The sequence below is a fragment of the Microtus pennsylvanicus genome, chromosome 3 (genome assembly GCF_037038515.1).
Source record: "Microtus pennsylvanicus isolate mMicPen1 chromosome 3, mMicPen1.hap1, whole genome shotgun sequence".
NCBI classification, from domain to species: Eukaryota; Metazoa; Chordata; class Mammalia; order Rodentia; family Cricetidae; genus Microtus; species Microtus pennsylvanicus.
Window position 1 is genome coordinate 49,073,340 of NC_134581.1, and position 17,934 is coordinate 49,091,273.

Consider the following 17,934-nt stretch of genomic DNA (forward strand, 5'->3'; position numbering starts at 1 on the left):
GGTAATCAATTTCACTGATGTCTGTAGAGCTCAGCCATTTTGCCTATACTGCTCTCCTGGTCTCTTGGCCTTGGCTATCTCCCTTGGTCAGTGATACCTCTCTTGCTCTTCCTCTCCCCCCCCCCCCCCGCCCGACCCCTTCAAGGTGCAGTTTAGCCTGGATTCTCCCTTCTGCCTGTTTCTCCCTCATGTCAACAATGAAAATCTCCAGGCTTTAGGAGTAGCTATGTCTTCCTTCTTTTATTTCATTTTTTTTCATTTATCTGGTACTGAAACCATGGGGCAGGGGGTGGGGGTGGGGGGCAATAAATGAGCTTCCTTCCAAGAAAATCAGCCTCTCCAAACCGTGCTGTGGATTTAACTCTCCTAAGGTATATGTAAATCATTTGTTTCTGCTGGCTTCTGCCACCCCCACATTTGATTCCAAATTCTAGAGTCTACCTCTTCAGTGGCTTCTTGCCTCTACCCACTCTATCTGTCTCTCTGCCTACTTGGTAAGTGTCCTTTCTCTGGCTCCTGGAGCCTGCTACACCCTCTGGGATGTCCATCACCTGGGCACCTCTCTGTGTCCCTGACTCCTGGACCCTGCAATGCCCTCTGGGGCACCCATCACTGGGTTCTCTCTCTCTCTCTCTCTCTCTCTCTCTCTCTCTCTGGCTTCCAGCCCCCACCATACCCTCCAGGGCCTCACCACTTGGGCAACTCTCTATTTACTAAGCCTGCAGCTTCTCCATGCCCTCATGGCCTCTAAAATATTGGAACCCTCTCTCGGGAAGGATACTTGCTTGTCCTCGCTTATTGCTCATGTTTACACTGCTCACTGACATTCAGCTTCCTCTTGGAGCATATTGGAACTCTCTCCATGGCAGAGAGAGTTTGTTTCCACGACCCTTCCTCCTTTCTCCTTGGACTCAATTCCTTCTTCAGACTCAGAGGTTTTATTAAAGTCTCACTGTCTTACTTCAAATGGCTTGGCTTCAGTAGAGCTCAACGGGCCAAAGATGCCATACTCGAGTTCCAAATTTTTACAGATTGTAACAACTTCTGTCACCGCACAAGCAAATGACCCTAAAGTCTCCTATCTCTAAGGATTTTCAACTTTCCACTCTTGAAATTTTTTTTTATCTATGATTTCTCTCTACTCTGCTCTCAAGAAATCTTTTAAGGCTATTGTATAAGATTTGTAAGTTCATTGGGTGTGGCTAAATAATCTGTAAAATCTGTAATGAAAATTGGCTTAAAACTTATAACAAAAAGGCTGATAATTAAAAACCTTTATATACATAGGTAATTTTAATTTGCTACAACATACCATAGATGTGATTCAACTTCTGTTTAGAATATATACACATATGTAACTTGGATTCAACTCTTGTTTAAGAAAATAGATGTTTTAAAATAGCAACCATGTGACTTATCTCCATCTCACCTGATAACTTCATCAGGATAAAAGAAAGCATGTGGCTGGCAGTCATCTTTACTAAAGTCAAAGGTTACATGCCATGTGACTATATGACCATCTTGATTAAGGTGACCACATGGCATAAAGCAACTAAAACATCTTAGTCCTAGTGAGCTCCATGCTTATTGTTGTATTTCCGTTTTAGACTGAGGAGACAGCAGCAAGTCTCCAAACTATCTTGGATAAGGGTCATTAAATATAATCAAGGTTTATAAATTACTAAGATTACCAAGGTCTACTCAAATTAACAAAAACCAATTTAAAACTGCACGTCTAACTACTTATATCTTTGCTAACTGTGTTCAACACCAGGCTTCTAGAAATTGTAGAATAAGAAACAACATTAGAATCAGAAAAGCAAAGTTCCCAGTCTCCCTATGAACTGTATTTATGGTTTAAAGTTTTATTTTGATACTGAAGGATCTTCAATTAAATCTTCAACTCAATATTTTTAAAGGCAGACGCTTAGTAGGAATAAAGCTATAAAATTCTGATCTTTTAAAAACTACTAACTTATAAACTGTTACATGATTCATTTGAAGACAAGCTTTAGTTAGCCTCCTGTATGTGTTTTTAAGGTTAAGTCTAAAACAAGTAACTAAAAACAAAGCTTATTTAACTCAGGTGCACCTATAGATTATGGTCCTCAAACTCTTCAGCGATCTGCTGAATATGACCTTTAAACTGTTTATGAAAAAAGCTTTCGGGGGCTGGAGAGATGGCTCAGTGGTTAAGAGCATTGCTTGCTCTTCCAAAGGTCCTGAGCTCAATTCCCAGCAACCACATGGTGGGTCACAACCATCTGTAATGAGGTCTGGTGCCCTCTTCTGGCCTGTAGGCATACATGTAGACAGACTATTGTATATATAATAAATAAATAAATATAAAAAATCATGTAAGCTTCATGAAGTCAACTTGGATCTATCCTTTGTAGGTCCAACGAACTCAGATAAGTACTGCTAAGTTTCCCCACCTGCCTATTCCTGAGGGAGGGATCTCTCTTCCCTGGTCTTGGGACTTCCCTCTCCTAACTAGCAGGACTGTAGACATGGAAGTTTCAAATATACACCCCAAATTTCCCCCCAAACTCTTTACCTTTTGTCCCGAGACAATATCTGTCCCAGCCTATATATAAGTAGGCACTGAGCTCTCTGGAGCTCTCACTAGAGATGCCCCTGGGAGGTTTTTCTGAAATAAAGCATATACTCTTGTTCACTCATCCCCTTGTCTTTCTTTTCTTACATCAGTCTCTTCCCATTCTTTTTTCCTTTTCTCACTGTTTTCCTCATACCTCCATTCTAGTTCCCCGTTCCCTCTCTTACTCTCTCCTACCTGAATGTGTGAGGCTGTGACAGGGAAGAGGGTGAGAGTGGCCAATAGATAGAAAATCAGGAAGGTCAGAAGTTTGTGTCAAGCCTGTCAAGTTGACAATATTAACTAAAACACCATAAAAATGTTTAGTGCAAGTTCTGTGCAATTTCTTAAGTGTATCTAAGCCAGGGCACTTGGGCAAAGGGCTAGAGCCTAAAATCTTAAAAGCAAACTGAGAGAAAAACCAACTGATGAGGGAGAGGTGGGAAAACTGGTGCTCATATACATTGCCTGTGGAGTGAAAAATGATAGGGACACTTTGGAAACAGTTTGGCGGCTTCTTAGAAGTTAAACATTCACTACCCCAAGGCTTCTTAAGAGGCTAAACATTCATTTACCCCATATTGAAGCAGTATAGAAAGATGGGGGAAAATATGGGGACATGCGAAGGGAAGGGATCCTCTCACCCTGGAGTTTGTTAAAGTCTCGTGCCAGCTCAGAAGCAAGCACTCTAGCACACTTGCTACAAAGGCTGTACCAGAGAGAATATCCCTTTCATTGGGAATGACTTTATGCTAAAATAGCCATAAACCAGGCTTAAGCTCTCTGAACATGTTTGACTTTGAGCAGGTCTTTACATTTTCTGCGAATCTCAAACAAGACTTCAATTCTGTTTACAGTGAAGGTGCCCTACCTTCCTGCATCCCTCTGGTCTATATTTTTACCCAAACAATTGTAGTCTTGTCAGTGCATGTGAGGGGGCACAGTAAAGAAACTTTCAACATTACTGTTCCATTATTAGAGGCAAGGTTTTTTATTGAGAATGAGAGAGAGAGAGAGAGAGAGAGAGAGAGAGAGAGAGAGAGAGAGAGAGAGAGAACTATCCAGAGAAAAAGCAGACTGAACATGTCCAGGGTTAGGGATGTAGCGGGGTGGGGGGTGTAGAATAATGGAAATAGCAACAGATAGATCATAGTGAGAGAGTGCTAGAGAAGCCTGGGGTGACTAAATCATGCGGATTATAAATAGGGCAAGTAGGTGTGTGTGTGTGTACTCCTTCTGGGGATGGAAAGTCCTTTTCACAAGTTCTTGAAAAATGCTGGCTTTTATCTAACCACCAGAAATCCTTCTATAGTCCATCTTGAGTTCATTTCTGGATATATGGACTTCCTGAGAGCTAACAGTCAGGAACCACACCCTGTGGTCTCTTTTAGCTTTCTTAGCAATGCTACAAAGATAATAGCTTCAAAACCCATCAAGTATAAGTACAGTAAAAACAACGAATGGCAACTCTCCCTCGAGAAGCCCATGTCCGCATCTGGGATTGTCATACATTCTGTCCGAGCACCTCTCTTAACACTCCTAATTAAGCCTATATTAAAATAGTTTTATTAGCCTCCTACTCTGCTAGTCCTGAATATTTTCTGCATTAAAGCTACAAACCGTGTTTTGGCCTGAGTTGAAGTCCTTAAAAGATTAGAGGAACTTCTCAGGCTGTGGAGGGCAACAGAATGATGCTGTTCTTCCATCCTGTCCCCTTTGGTAATATGGCCTAATAAGTCTGTGCTTATGAAAAATGAAAGTTTATGTTGACATGAACACCTATACAAAAATATTGACAGTGATTTATGACCAATAATAACTGAAAACAACTCAAATATCCTTCAGCATAAACAAACTCATACAGTGCAGTACTACTTAGCAATATAAAAAGCATTGGCATAGATGAACCTCAAGATCATTAAACGTTAATAAATCCAGAATCAGAAATTATCAAACTATTTTTCAGAAAGGTTCTTTGCAAGCCCCTTCCGAACATTAGCAGTCTATAAGAATCTCACTTGTTCTTCATTTTTTTTCTAAGTTGACACAGTCAATCTTTCTAATTTCTGATAGTCTGACTTGGTCAAATAACCAAATCTTGTTTTGTCTGAAACAGGGTCTCATTATGTAGCTTCGAACTCACTGTGTAGATCAGGCTGGTCTTGAACTCATGGAAATAACCCTACCTCTGCCTCCCAAATGCTGAGATTATAGGCATGAACCACCACGCCTAGCTATATTGTATTCATAATATGCACTTTATTATGACTAGTTATATTGGTCATTCATTACTTTTTAAAGATTTATTAAGTTTAGATTGTGTGTGTACATGCGAACCAGGTGCCTGCAGAAGTCAGAGAAGGTTGTGAGATGCTCCGCGGTGCAGTTAAAGGCAATTGTGAGCTACTCAACAGGGGTGCTGGTATCCAAGCTCTGGTCCTCTGCAAGAACACTTTGCACTCTTAACTACCGAGCCATCTCTACAACCCCGTCATTTATTTTTACTGTGGTTATTGTTCATTCAGAAATCCCTGCGAAATGTTTGTCCAAAAATTGTATTGCTTAATTTTAGATGAGACAGTCTATTACTTCTGCCATATTTTACTTACTAGAAGTGAGTCAGTAGGTCTTTGGAGTGGGAGTCCCATACTTTCTCAAATCGCAGGCGAAAAACCAGTAAAGCAAAAGACACACACCCCGCGAAAGCCCGCCAAACCCGTGTCTGCGGTGATGTAACTTCCGCCCCTGCGCGCTTCCCCGGGCGCCCCCTGCTCCTGGCGCTGTCCGTTTCCGGCATTTCCAGAAAACTCCGTTCGGCTGGAAGAAGCCGCGCTCTTCCGGGAAAATGGCGACTCCCGCTCCCGCACCAGAGTCGCCGCCGGCCGCGGAGCCTGCGCCCGCTGTGGGCCCCGCCGCGGAACCCTGCCCGCCGCGCCAGCCGCAGCCCGTGCACAATGTTCTCGCTGCCCCGCGGCTTCGAGCCCCCAGCTCCCGAGGACTTGGGGCAGCGGAGTTCGGCGGAGCTGCGGGAGAGGTTGAGGCGCCAGGAGAGACTTTTGCGCAACGAGTAAGCAGTGGCCCGGGGGCGGGGGGGGGGGGGGTCGCGGAAGCCGGCGATCGGGATGGGGATCAAGGACTAGGCCCTCGGGGGTCGGGATCCAGGACCAGCCCCTCGCTCCCCACTGCGGCCTTTTGGGCGAAGGTGACCTTGCGTGCTCAGGCCTCCTGGCCAGGCCCGTACTGCGCGCGGCGCGCCTCCATGCTGCCTGGCCCTCACTAGGCAGCAGTGCCTGCTTGATTCCGTGTTCCCACAACGGCTTTGAGAGAGTCTGGGTACCCAATCCTCCTGAGCAGAACGTGTTGATTCCCCCTTCTCCATCTAGAGCCCCACATTTTCCCAAACCAAAGGAGATGGGAGAACGAGCTGTAAAGAGTGGCCAATTAGGCCTGGAAAGTTTCCCCTGTAAACGGGTAGATGACGATAGCTGTTTTTTGGTTTGTTTTTTTTTTTTTGAAAGGCAGCTTTGTTCTGGAAAGGAATTGAAGTAATAAGAGGCAAAAGACACCAAAAGGATAATTTTCTAGAGATTTTCAGCAAGGGGGAAAGGGAACTATGAAGGCAGCCGAGGGACTGGGAAGACTAAGTGCTGGTGGAATAATTTGGAGATAAATATGTATTCATAGTTAACAGGTGGCTTAAGTTTCGGGGAGCCACAAAGGATAATGAGAAAATTGGGAGAGAGGAATGGATTCAAGGTTATTTATTTATTTATTTTTATTTCGGGTCTATTTAGTTGAGGGGAATAATGGCAGACGTTTAGTTAGTTAAAAGCCAAACTGATGGAATCCTGACAAATGGGCGCCGGGCTCGAAGGGGAGAAGGCTGGAAAAGCAGAGGACGCTGAGGTGCAGAGAGGCATTAATACCGTTGAAAACGTCCTTAAGAATGCGTGGTATGCCGATGAATAGAGGACCTAAGAGGGCTCCATTTGTTACGTAACCAAAGAAAAGAACCAGAAAGGGAATTTCACTGAGCGCAAGGAGCCAGTGATCACTTTGCAGGATGGGTTCCTACTCGAGACAGGTAGATGGGCTGTTAATATTAGCAATAAATTTACCTTTTGATCATGGGACCTCTTTGTGTGTTTGTGTGGTATGTGCGCGCGCGTGTGTGGTTTTTCCGACACAGGGTTTCTCTGTAGCTTTGGAGGCTGTCTCTTATAAACCAGGCTGGCTTCGAACTCACAAAGATTCGCCTGCCTCTGCCTCCAGAGTGCTGGGATTAAAGGCGTGTGCCACCACTGTCCTGCTGATCATGGGACATTTTTAAATTCTTCTTGTTTGTTTGTTGTTTGTGTGTGTGTGTTTTGTGTTTTTGAGACAGTGTTTCTCTGTGTAGCTTTGGAACCTGTCCTTGAACTCGCTCTGGCCCAGCCTGGCCTTGAACTCACAGAGATTTGCCTGCCTCTGCCTCTTGAGTGCTGGGATTAAAGGCTGGCTCAGTTTTAGATTCTTTATGATTTACTGGGCATCCCTAAGAGATCCTGTTTGTGTATACTGAATCTAGAACATTACCGATTTATCAGAAACAACTAAGCAGTCTTTCAAACACAAAAACACGCAAGTCCATCTTCCTTTGTAAGATAGTGATGTCGTCCCATTATGTGACCTCTGTGAAACCTGATGTACTCTCCTTTCCCGACAGAAATGGCAAACTGTGCCTTTGACCCAAAAGAGTGGCCTCATTCAGAGATCATGTTTTTTTGTTTGTTTTAAATCACTGGTCTTTATTTTTATTATACTGGTTGACTGTCTGTTTTTCTAAATGCTTAATAACAGACTTTCATATTTTTAGGGGGCTCAGAATAAATGTGTGCGTGTGCAGAGACGGATTTCAGGTGTTTCTTATTCGTGCCTCAGGTAGTTTTGTGCTGTGTTCTTTATAGCTTGGGTTTTGACTGCATCTCAACATATGGTCGGGTGTATAACTTTCCATGGGGCAGTCGATGACTGGGCTTGAAGAATTTCAGATTTTAGCTTAGTAAGATTCAACTTTTATTTCTGAAATAATTACCCATTCAAAGCACTCCCTTGATTGGGGGAGCATAAGAATAATTTTATTCATTTGATTCCTCCTGTCTTTTCTTCGAGGATTACATTTGTCTTTTAAATACTGTGTTTTCATGTTTAAAAACATGGCTCTAATGTGTACATGTTGGTTTCTTTTTTGCACTTGACAGAAAATTCATTTGCAAATTGCCCGACAAAGGTAAAAAGATCTCAGACACCATCGCCAAACTGAAAGCTGCCATTGCAGAACACGAAGAGGTTAGAGCGAGAAGTGAACTGTTTCATCCTGTTAGTGTAGACTGTAAGCTAAGGCAAAAAGCAGCCACAAGAGTCGATACCGACGTAGACAAGGCCCAGAATTCTGACCTGATGCTTGATACTTCATCATTAGTTCCTGACTGTTCCTCTGTAGACAAATCATTCAGAACAACCTCAGAAACACAAGGACCTGCACATCTCACTCCCAGAGGCAACGAAGAGACTTTGGAGGCTGGCTGCACAGTGAACCCGGGTGCAGCTCCCGGCAGCAAAGCCAGGGCACCCTCATCTGAAGTTAACGAACATCTCCCCCAACGCCCTGTTTCAAGTCAAGCGGAAGACATTTCCAGCGGCATTGACAGTCTGTTTCTCACTAAGTTGCAAAAGATCACAATTGCAGACCAGAGTGAGCCCTCAGAAGAAAACACCAGCACTGAAAACGTGCCAGGGCTCCAGAGCGAGACTCCTAAGAGGCCTCATTACATGGAAGTGCTAGAAATGCGAGCCAAAAACCCAGTGCCCCCTCCTCATAAGTTTAAGACCAATGTGTAAGTGTCAGGAACAGGCTTGCTCTGGGAATGTGTGTGCTGTGAGGGGTGTAAGCAGGAGTGAGCAGACTGAAATAGACCAGCATGGCTCGACGGCAGGACTGTTTTTGGGAAAATGTTAGTTTTGAAGGCAAGTTATTAACAGGGTTTTAAGAAGCAGATGGGGAATAGTGTGTATCAAGATACTTAGCCAGTGTTTCATAATAAACACAGTGGGAGGGCAGATGGATCATGACTTTTTTTGGTACCATTTGCTATGTGCAGCTCCCCCTCAACTGTGTTGTAAGCCGAGAGAAGCAATTGCAGGAACTAATGGGCTCCTCATCAGCAAAAACAAAACACAATGAAGCGAGTTCACTACAAGTAGACAGCAGAGCGGTGGGGCAGGGTGATGTAAAGATTTTCCTTCTTGAAGAGGCTGGGAGCTAGAGAGCCACTCAAGGTTTCCAAATTTGGGAGAAACGTTAAACTAGGTGATAGTAGTTCCCAGGGAAGGGAAGCTAAAAGGATTTTTTTAAAAAAAAAATTAACTAAAAATAGATTGGTGGAAATGGGGGAGAAAAATCTTGCATTTAAGTTCTTTGCTATAATGTTTCTGAGAAAAAAACGAGTTCTTTGAGGAGAAAGGAATTGTGTTTGTAGCATTTAGGCCAACTGTGCAGGGTAATTGCCCATCTTGACATACGTAGGTGGTGCCAGACACAAGGGGAACTGGCATTTTCTTAGAAAGCTTCCAAAACCAACATCATGTTTGTTCTTGCAAAGACTTTAATCCTACTCCACTAACTATCATTTTAACCTTCAGTGGTTTCTTCTGTTTAGAAACAAGGTCCTGGTACATTAATTTTTAGCTAGAAAAATAGCCTTTGATAAAGGTGTCTTGAAGGAGTCTCGTCTTCGGTGCCCAGCCCCCGTCTTCCTAGGAGGTCACATTGGAAGGCCACGGTGTCAAAGAGTAAGGTGGCCCAGTCATGGCCTTGTGGCTAGAAATAGGGAAGGTGAGGAATGAGCAGTGAGGGCCACCAGGATTGGTGAGTTGGAGAGTGAAGGGGCAGCCTGTGCATGAAAGAGACCAAGAGAGGCTGCATCTGACCACCAATATGTGTCATTGGGCTTGTGTGTGAGTGGAGCTTTGTGTGCACAGTGAGATGGGGGTGTGCTAGTAGCAGTTCTCAACCTGGGGGTCATGACATCTTTGTGGGTGTTCGAATGACTCTTTGATAGGGGTCAAATCTGATATCCTGCATATCATATTTACATTATGATTCATAACAGCAAAATTCCAGTTATGAAGTAGCAATGAAATAATTTTATGGTTGGGGATCGCCACAGGAGGAACTATATTAAAGGGTTGCAGCATTAGGAAGGTTGAGAACCCCTGCTAGTTTCTCTGACTTTTCTTTTTCTGATCTGTGTACTATCTGGATATTAGAGACTGCCTCATCTGCTCACAGCTCTGCAGAACTTGCTATGTACATGGCCAGTTAGCTATAAAACAGTACCTGAGTGTTCAGTGACATCTCAGGTTCATTTACAGTGCAGAATGCCAGTTTCTTCTGAGACTTACTCATTCATGAAGTTAATAGTGACAGCACTGTCTCATACATGACCACCCCATCCCTTCTACCATCTCCTGTCCACAGTGATTCTTCAATCTTTGAAGGAGAAGGTTCTCATTTCTGGGGCTATAATTGTCAGTTCCTCCCTCGAGCCTCCACCTCCAACCCCTCCCTTTTCTTCAGAACTGGTCAGTCTGTCAGTGCCTATTATATATTCCACAGGAATAGTACCACGTTTACTTCCTTTGACTAGGCATTAAGCTCTTTTACAGTGTTCTCTGGGTGAACGGAAGGGGCGTGTAAGGTGTGAGGAGGAGAGGCAGGAATCTACATGTACCCATTGTCAGCACTGAACATGGACAGACTTCATTCTTTACCCTACAGAAGCAGTAGGCTTCTGGGCTAAAGACCATCTTTGGCCCGTGCATTGATTGTGCCTGCTCTTCCTTTCTCAGGTTACCCACTCAGCAGAGTGACTCACCAGGTCATTGTCAGAGGGGTGAATCTCCTGCTTCCTCAGAAGAGCAGCGACGCAGGGCTAGGCAGCATCTTGATGACATCACAGCAGCACGCCTCCTTCCGCTCCACCACCTACCTGCACAGCTGCTCTCCATAGAAGAGTCACTGGCCCTGCAGAAAGAACAGAAGCAAAATTACGAGGTAGTTCTGGAGTCTTGGGTTTTTCTTGTCTGTGTTGGCTACTGCTTCAGGAGTCAGAAATTACCCTGGCTGAATAGAAGGATCAGGTTTTAGAGATGTGCTACTAGTTTTCAGTCACAAAGTTGCTAGAACTATAGGAAACTTTAGTAGTAATTCGCCAGTAGACCCAGGGAGAGGATTGGAGTGATGTGAATCAACCTGCTGCTGCTGCTGCTGGGACAGCATATGTCCCTCTCCCATGCGGCATTGTCTCAGTGACCTGCCTAGGGAGACAGTTCTAGTTCCATCTCCCACAGTGCAGGAGCCAGCCCAGAAGGACAGGAGATCATGCTGGGTTGCCAGCTGCTGGTGGGGTGCTTGAGACGATTATTCATGGCCCTTCCTACTTCGGGTCTTACTCAGTTGTATATAGCACTGTGTTTTGCATATAACATTGAAAATGGATATTAAGGTGTGGTGGTGTACACCGATAGTTCTGTCACTTTAATTCTAGCAGTTGGGAGGTGAAGGCAGCCAGATCTCTTTGAATTTGAGGCTAGCCTGGTCTACACAGCAAATAAATGGTGAGACCTTGTCTATAAATAAAATGTATAATACTGATATAGTTTGTTCAGATTAGCAGGATGGGAGAAATAAGTGTGGAGATTAGTTATGGTTAGATTATAACATTCTGAGTTTCTGGGAAAGAAAGAGTTCCCCTCGTCTCCTGAACTATTTAGTTGGATTTTAGTCAGGTTCCTGCATCTTCTAAAGTCAAACTAGCTTTGACTCTGCTTGGCTTTTCCTAAACATTCAGCTGGCATGGATCTTTACAGCCCTTTGGCCCTTTGTGTTTCTTTTCTCACTGCATTAAAATTAGTATCAGATCCAACTGCTGTGCTGGAGGAGTGGCCTTTGAATTGTCTCTAGGGGTAGTTTAAATACCTGTCTTGAGATATTTTTAGGTTGAACCCTTCTGAAATGGGTTGGCTTGACAGAATAGTAGTAGTAGATACCACTTATGCCTACCCATGTTTGTGGGCTGAGGTAAGGGGCTGTTGACTTTCTGGAAGTGGGGGCGGGGGGTGTCAGGTGAATCAGAGATGAGCCCTGAGGCCTACCAGCAGTTGGTGGTAATTCTTATGTATGGAAAAGTCCACTGCCAGTCTGAAACTTACCTGGACCTTCTTGAGTGTTAATTTCTGTAAAACTTACCAAGGAGCAGTCAGCATGCAGCATTAATGCTTGGCTTTTTGTGTGTGTGTGTGCCTTTGAGGTATACTCTTCAAACCTAGACAACATGATTTCATCTAGAGAAGAAAGTCTTGTCCGATGGAGACGTTGGCACCACGTTGGTGATCTCTAATATAGGCAGCTGGTTCAGTGTGTACGCATACTTAGTATATCTGTCTGTTCCTAGCTGCCGTAGTGCTAATTTGATTTCTCAGTTTCTTGTGCAGAAGTAAGCTGTTTCAACTGCAGCATGGCTTGTTAGTGGAACTCACTAGCACCTGCAGCAGGCTGACAACTCTCAGACACATCACCTCATGTCTGACAGGACACAACTGTCAACTTCCTGTATAAGCTCCTTTTCCCCAGGTCATATTGAAATATTGTAAGGGAAGCTGTACACGCGTAACCTGGGCTTTGTTCTTATTTTCAAGGAGATGCAGGCAAAGCTCGCAGCACAGAAACTAGCTGAGAGACTGAATATTAAAATGCAGAGCTACAATCCAGAAGGGGAGTCTTCAGGGAGATACCGAGAAGTGAGGGATGAAGATGATGCCCAGTCCTCGGATGAATTCTGAAGATGACCACCGGGCGAACTCTGAACCTGACTGTTGAGCCGCCATTGCCTCATAGCAAACTTCCTAACAAGTATCAAGATCAGTGTCAGACCTTGTTGAGGGACAACAGTTTTTAAAGTTACACAAAGGTAGCTACAAATAAGAACCCAGCTTGTCTTTCCGAAGATGATCTTCATGTGCTTGAACAGTTTCATATTTGACATTGTGTTTGACCGTATTGTATTACAGTTTTGCAGTATGTTGTGCATTGGTCTGATACTTTAGTGTGAGTAGAGCACACTTTTCTTTAAGATAGCTGCTTTCTCCTTATTCTTACTCTTATCAGATAGCATTGCTTATATCCCTTCTGGTGAAATACTTAGTTTTCCCAGGCACCTAAAATCAGTTAGGAAGACCTGGTTCCCTTTCTTGAGAAATGAAGGGAGCAATCTAGAGAATGGTACGCATGCTTGCATGGAGTTCCTGAGATGCTGGTGTGAAATACTGTGGAAGACACTCAGATTTTACAACAATGTTTATTTGCTGCTCCTGTCTTCTTTTGGGGTGACCGCTATCTTCCTGTGATGAAGATGGAGCACCTTGAGGAGGTGCTGGATGGGGAGGGTCTTCTGAGCTGGTGTGAGGAGCTGCTCTTGGCTTCCTCCGGCGCCTTGCTGTCTTTGATGATAGGTCCATGTACAGGGCGCTCATGTTTGGTCAGGAAACTTGTTTTTCTGAGAGTTGCGGTTGAATTGTCGTATATTGCTTTTTTCCTTTTTAAACCCAAAGAGGTGTTTATAGGCTGCAGAAACCTCAGTCTCTTGTATGTATACATTTGTGTTGTTTAGAATGATCATATGATCATCTCCAGCAAAGATAACGATATGTTATCAAAAAACCTTTGTCTATTATGTGGAACCTGTAAAGGAGAAATAAAATACCAATCAGAGCAACTCACATGCTAATGGTTTGTGGTACTTGTTTGAAGTTTACTTCTTTAAAAGCTATGTTTGTACATGAAAATGGACTGAAAGCATTCAGGTCAGATACACATGTGACGGTTCCATAGTGGATGCTTCTAGCTGAAATAAGTACTTTCCATATCTCTCCCACTAAGAAAAGGCTGCAGTAAGAACTAGACAGAATCTGTGGTTTTAAAACTACTAATAGATGGTTTGACATTCTTTATAGAGTGAACTAGCGTTTCTGGGTGGTTGGTAAAGGAGAGCTCATGCACATGCATGAAGTTGCCAAGTCCATCCCTGTGAGCTGACATTCATTCCATCTGCTAATATTTGAGTGTTCATTCCTTGATATCCTTAACTACACAGTCATTTTATGCATATTCTCAGTGTGTTTCGCTTTGCTAACATTTTCCTGTGTTAAATATTTCATATCTCAGCCACAAAATGCTTTTCATGGCTGCTCCATAGCTCTTTAAACAATTGCATATTTCACTAAGTATAGTATAATCAGTGAATGGTGATGGGACCAACACCTCAGAAGGTCCTCACATCTGCTTATTCCCAGACTTTTTCTAGAAATGAACTTGTTTTCCCATGATGCTGGGGTTGAACCTAGGGCCCAGCACAGGCTGAGCCTATGTTCTACCACTGATGTGTATCACCAGCCTCAGCTGACTTCAGTTTTTAAAATATTTATTTATTAAATGTATTTATTTATTATGTATAGTGTTCTGTCGACATGTGTGCCTGCATGTCAGAAGAGGGCACCTTATCTTAATATAGATGGTTGTGAGCCACCATGTCGGTGCTGGGAATTGAACTCAGGACCTCTGGAAGAGCAGCCAGTGCTCTTAACCTCTGAGCTCTCTCTCAACTTCATTTTTGAGACAAGGTCTCCCCAAGTTACTCGGGTTGAGCTTTTCTCCTGTTTCCACCTCTGGGAAGTTGGGGTGACAGTCTGCACCCTCAGTCACAGCTTAGAAGTGAAGCTTCTAAGTGAGAATGCAGGTCAGTTTTTGAGGATCTTCATGTGTGTTACTGCAGAGATTATTTATAGTCTTACTAGAAATAAGCATAATTAAAATCTCTTAAAAAGAGATTTGCAAATTGAATAATTGCTGAAAAGGGCTACATTTAAAATGCGTGTTTCTGAATGAAGTGGGTTTTTTTTTTTTAATGTTACTGGCTTACTAGGCAAGTGACTGCTCCTCTTTGAAGCACTTGTCTGAGAATGGCTTTATCCATATGTTTGCAATCTTTTGGACAGTTTGCCCCCTTTCCTTGGCTTCTCACTTTTCACCCTTGGTCATGCAATTATTTTTTTAGTGAACCTAAAAAATTTGCCTTTTAATATAGTTTATGATGTTTATCTTGGCTTTATCCAGAAGTCTGCCTTTGCTTGTATACTTCAAAGAACTTGTTTTTATGTCATCTCCGCGCTCCCATTGTGGTGTCCCCATCCCTCTCCCATCCCCCTCCTATCTCCTGTATGTTGTGTGCTATGCCCATGTCATTGCGTGTCGTTGTCCTCCTCCTCCCCCCACTATGTAGCTCTTACTGTCCTGAAACTCACTACATAACCAGGCTGCCCTCGAACTCAAGAGATGGTTGTGGGTGTTGGAATAGAACTGGTATCCTTTGCAAGAGCAGTATGGGGTCTTCACTGCTGAGCCGTCTCTCCAGTCCCTTTATTCATTTTTTATAGTTAACCTTTCACTGGGAAGGAATTTTAATTTTTGTTTCCATATATCAACTCATTTAGTCTGTACAACTTTGGGGTGAAAGCAATATTGGCGCCATATCAGATTTCATCTACCCGTGGGCACCGGGTGAGGGAAGAGCTGCATGTCGGTGCTTGCAGAATATTTAATCATTGGTTCAGTATCAGAAACCACTGTGCTTTTTAAGGCTGCTTTCAGGGGATAGTACAGTCCTATAAAAGTGCTTTTTATTTCTTGAGCTTATTTCTTGGCCTTTAATATTTTCAAACTGTTCATTATGCCTTTAATTGGTATTAATACTCAGTAGAACAAGTCCTTCTCTTTAAGTTCTGTGATACAACCTACAGAAAATTACATAAAATATGATCAGTTTAATAGATAAAGCAACAACTATGACCAAAGCAGATACAGAGAAGCTGCTCCCAGCCCTCCCCACCTTTCCGCATGTCCACATGCTCTCCTCCCCAAAGGAGTAATTGCTGTCCTGATAATGGTAATGTCACCTAAGTCCTCTTTTGTTAGTTACCATCCATGCATGTCCACTAAGGACTGCTACAAAGATCCAGTCATTCTTTGTTGTGCCCTGCGCCTTTCACTCAACATAGTTTGGAAAATTCATCTCAGGTGGTGTGGTTAATAATTCTCATTGTGATTAATATATCGTGCTATTTCATTAGTATGTGGTTTCTTCTGTGGTTGACATTTGAGTTTGGGGTGTGGAAAGCAGTGACAGTCTCTCTGCACACCTGGACATTTTTGGTTTTGTTTTGAGACAGAGTCTCACTCTAGCCTGGCTAGCCTGCCTGGAACTCACTGTATAGACTAGAGTTGAACTAGAGATAGGCCTGCCTTTGCCTTCCCATGGCTTGCATTAGAAGTATGTGCCACCATGCCTGACTTCTTACACATTTTATAGAATGTAATTCAGGAGTAGAGTTGTTGGGTTATGATGTCTGCCTGCATTTAACGTGTGTGTGTGTGTGTGTGTGTGTGTGTGTGTGTGTGTGTGTGTGGCTTTTCAAGACAGGGTTTCTCTGTGGTTTTGGAGCTTGTCCTGGAACTAGCCTGCCTCTGCCTCCCAAGTGCTGGGATAAAAGGGGTGCACCACCACCTCCTGGCTTGCCTCTAACATTTTATACTCCCATTACTTCTTGATGGTATGAGAATTCCCTTCCATTTGGCATTGCCAGATTGTAGGTTATTGTGGCTGTGTTTGTTACTTTTCTACTGTGGCGATAGAAAACTGTCAAAAAGCACCTTTGGGAGAAAGGGTTTACTTGGTTTAGTTCCAGAGGGGATGCATTTCCTATGGGGACAGGGGGTCCTGGCAGCAGGAATGTGAGGCTGCTCAATCACAAGTCATGTGCAAGAAGTGGAGTTAGCCCCCGTGACATACTTCCTCCAGCAAGGCTCCATCTCCTACAGGTTCTACCTTCCCAAACAGTGCTCTGGCCTGGGATCAAGTGTTCAAACACATGGCCCGTGGGGGGCATTTCATATCGATAACACTGGTTTTATTATTTTGCATTCCCCTAATTAGGAATGTCACACATTTAGCTCTTTTCCGAAGAGCCATTGGGATACTGTCCATTTGCATGCTGTCCACTTGGTTTATTGTGCTCTATTCGCTCTCTGCTTTCTTACTGGTGCATATACAGATGCATGGATTTAATTTTTGGTACTCAATCAAAGTACTTTGTTTAGTTATGTTATTATACATATCCTCTGCATTTTTTGGTATTTTATCCTTTTTATGGTGTATTGATAAAAAGTAATTTAATGGCAAATCTTTCTAAATTTTTTGTTTAGTGGAGGTTTTTAATTTTCTTAATGTGCATGGTTTCTTAAAAGGATTCTTTTCCTGTCCTGAACTTACCAATTTAAAGTTTTTTTTTTAACAATTTATTTTTTTATCTTGTGCATACTTTGTCTGCAGAAGTCAGAAGAGGGCATTGGTTCCTCTAGTTATGTGTCTGTTTCTGTGATAAAACACCATGACCAGGGTAGCCTAAAGAAGAATTGATTTGGGGTTATGATTTTAGATAAGAATCCATCGTGGTGGAAACAGTGACTAGAGTCCTTAACTGCAGGCATGAACAGGAGTGGACACGGGATGAGATTATGAACACTCAAGCCTGTCCTAGTGACATATTTCCTCTAGCAATACCGTACTTAAACCTCCCCAAATACTGCCACCCCACGGGAGCAAGCATTCAAATATCTGAGTTTATGGGGTACCTGTTTACTCAAACTACTCCATTCCACATGTTGGGCCACATGGTACCAACAACCGTCTTTAACTCTAGTTCCAGAGGAGTTAAGTGATGTGCGTGTGCATGTGCTTGTGAGTATGTGTGTGCATGTGTGTGTGATGTCCTCATGAGGGGGTCAGTCCCTCCTTTATGATACTGCCTTATTTCTTTGAAATACAGTCTCTCCCTGGATCTGATCCAGAGTGGATGTTTTTCTGCGAGGCTGGCATTCAGTAGGCCCTTCCTGTCTCTGGGCTCTTCAGTGCTGAAATTACGAGCATGCACAAGCTACAGCCAGCGTTCTGTGGAACTGGAATCTGAAGTCTGATTCTTATACTTGTGCATTGTGCACTCTGACCATGGGGCCATCCCTCCAAGAAAACCTCTCTGGTTAGAGAATGCTTTATACTTTGGCCTTTTGCATTAGGTCTTTATGTCACCTAGAAGATAGTAATTATAGTGTGAGGGAGAAGGTGGGACTTAGGTAGCCACTTTTCCTAGCATTGTGGAATGCACATACAGCCCTCACCTACTCCCCT

General features: G+C 43.4%; 1 protein-coding gene across 1 annotated transcript; it reads left to right on the forward strand.

Moving 5' to 3' along the window:
* The first annotated feature begins 5,387 nt into the window (after positions 1-5,387).
* On the forward strand, positions 5,388-13,412 carry Polr2m (RNA polymerase II subunit M). The gene is made up of 4 exons (XM_075965310.1): positions 5,388-5,663; positions 7,837-8,472; positions 10,487-10,691; positions 12,335-13,412. The coding sequence occupies exons 1-4, from the start codon at positions 5,551-5,553 to the stop codon at positions 12,476-12,478; spliced, it is 1,098 nt and encodes a 365-aa protein (XP_075821425.1). The 5' UTR covers positions 5,388-5,550; the 3' UTR covers positions 12,479-13,412.
* The last annotated feature ends 4,522 nt before the right edge of the window (positions 13,413-17,934 follow it).

Bases quoted from the DNA above. Each gene is read 5' to 3' on its own strand.
- Polr2m (XM_075965310.1), top strand. From the start codon at position 5,551: ATGTTCTCGCTGCCCCGCGGCTTCGAGCCCCCAGCTCCCGAGGACTTG. The intron at 8,473-10,486 runs GTAAGTGTCAGG...TTCCTTTCTCAG, and splicing joins CATAAGTTTAAGACCAATGT to GTTACCCACTCAGCAGAGTG. The intron at 10,692-12,334 runs GTAGTTCTGGAG...CTTATTTTCAAG, and splicing joins AACAGAAGCAAAATTACGAG to GAGATGCAGGCAAAGCTCGC.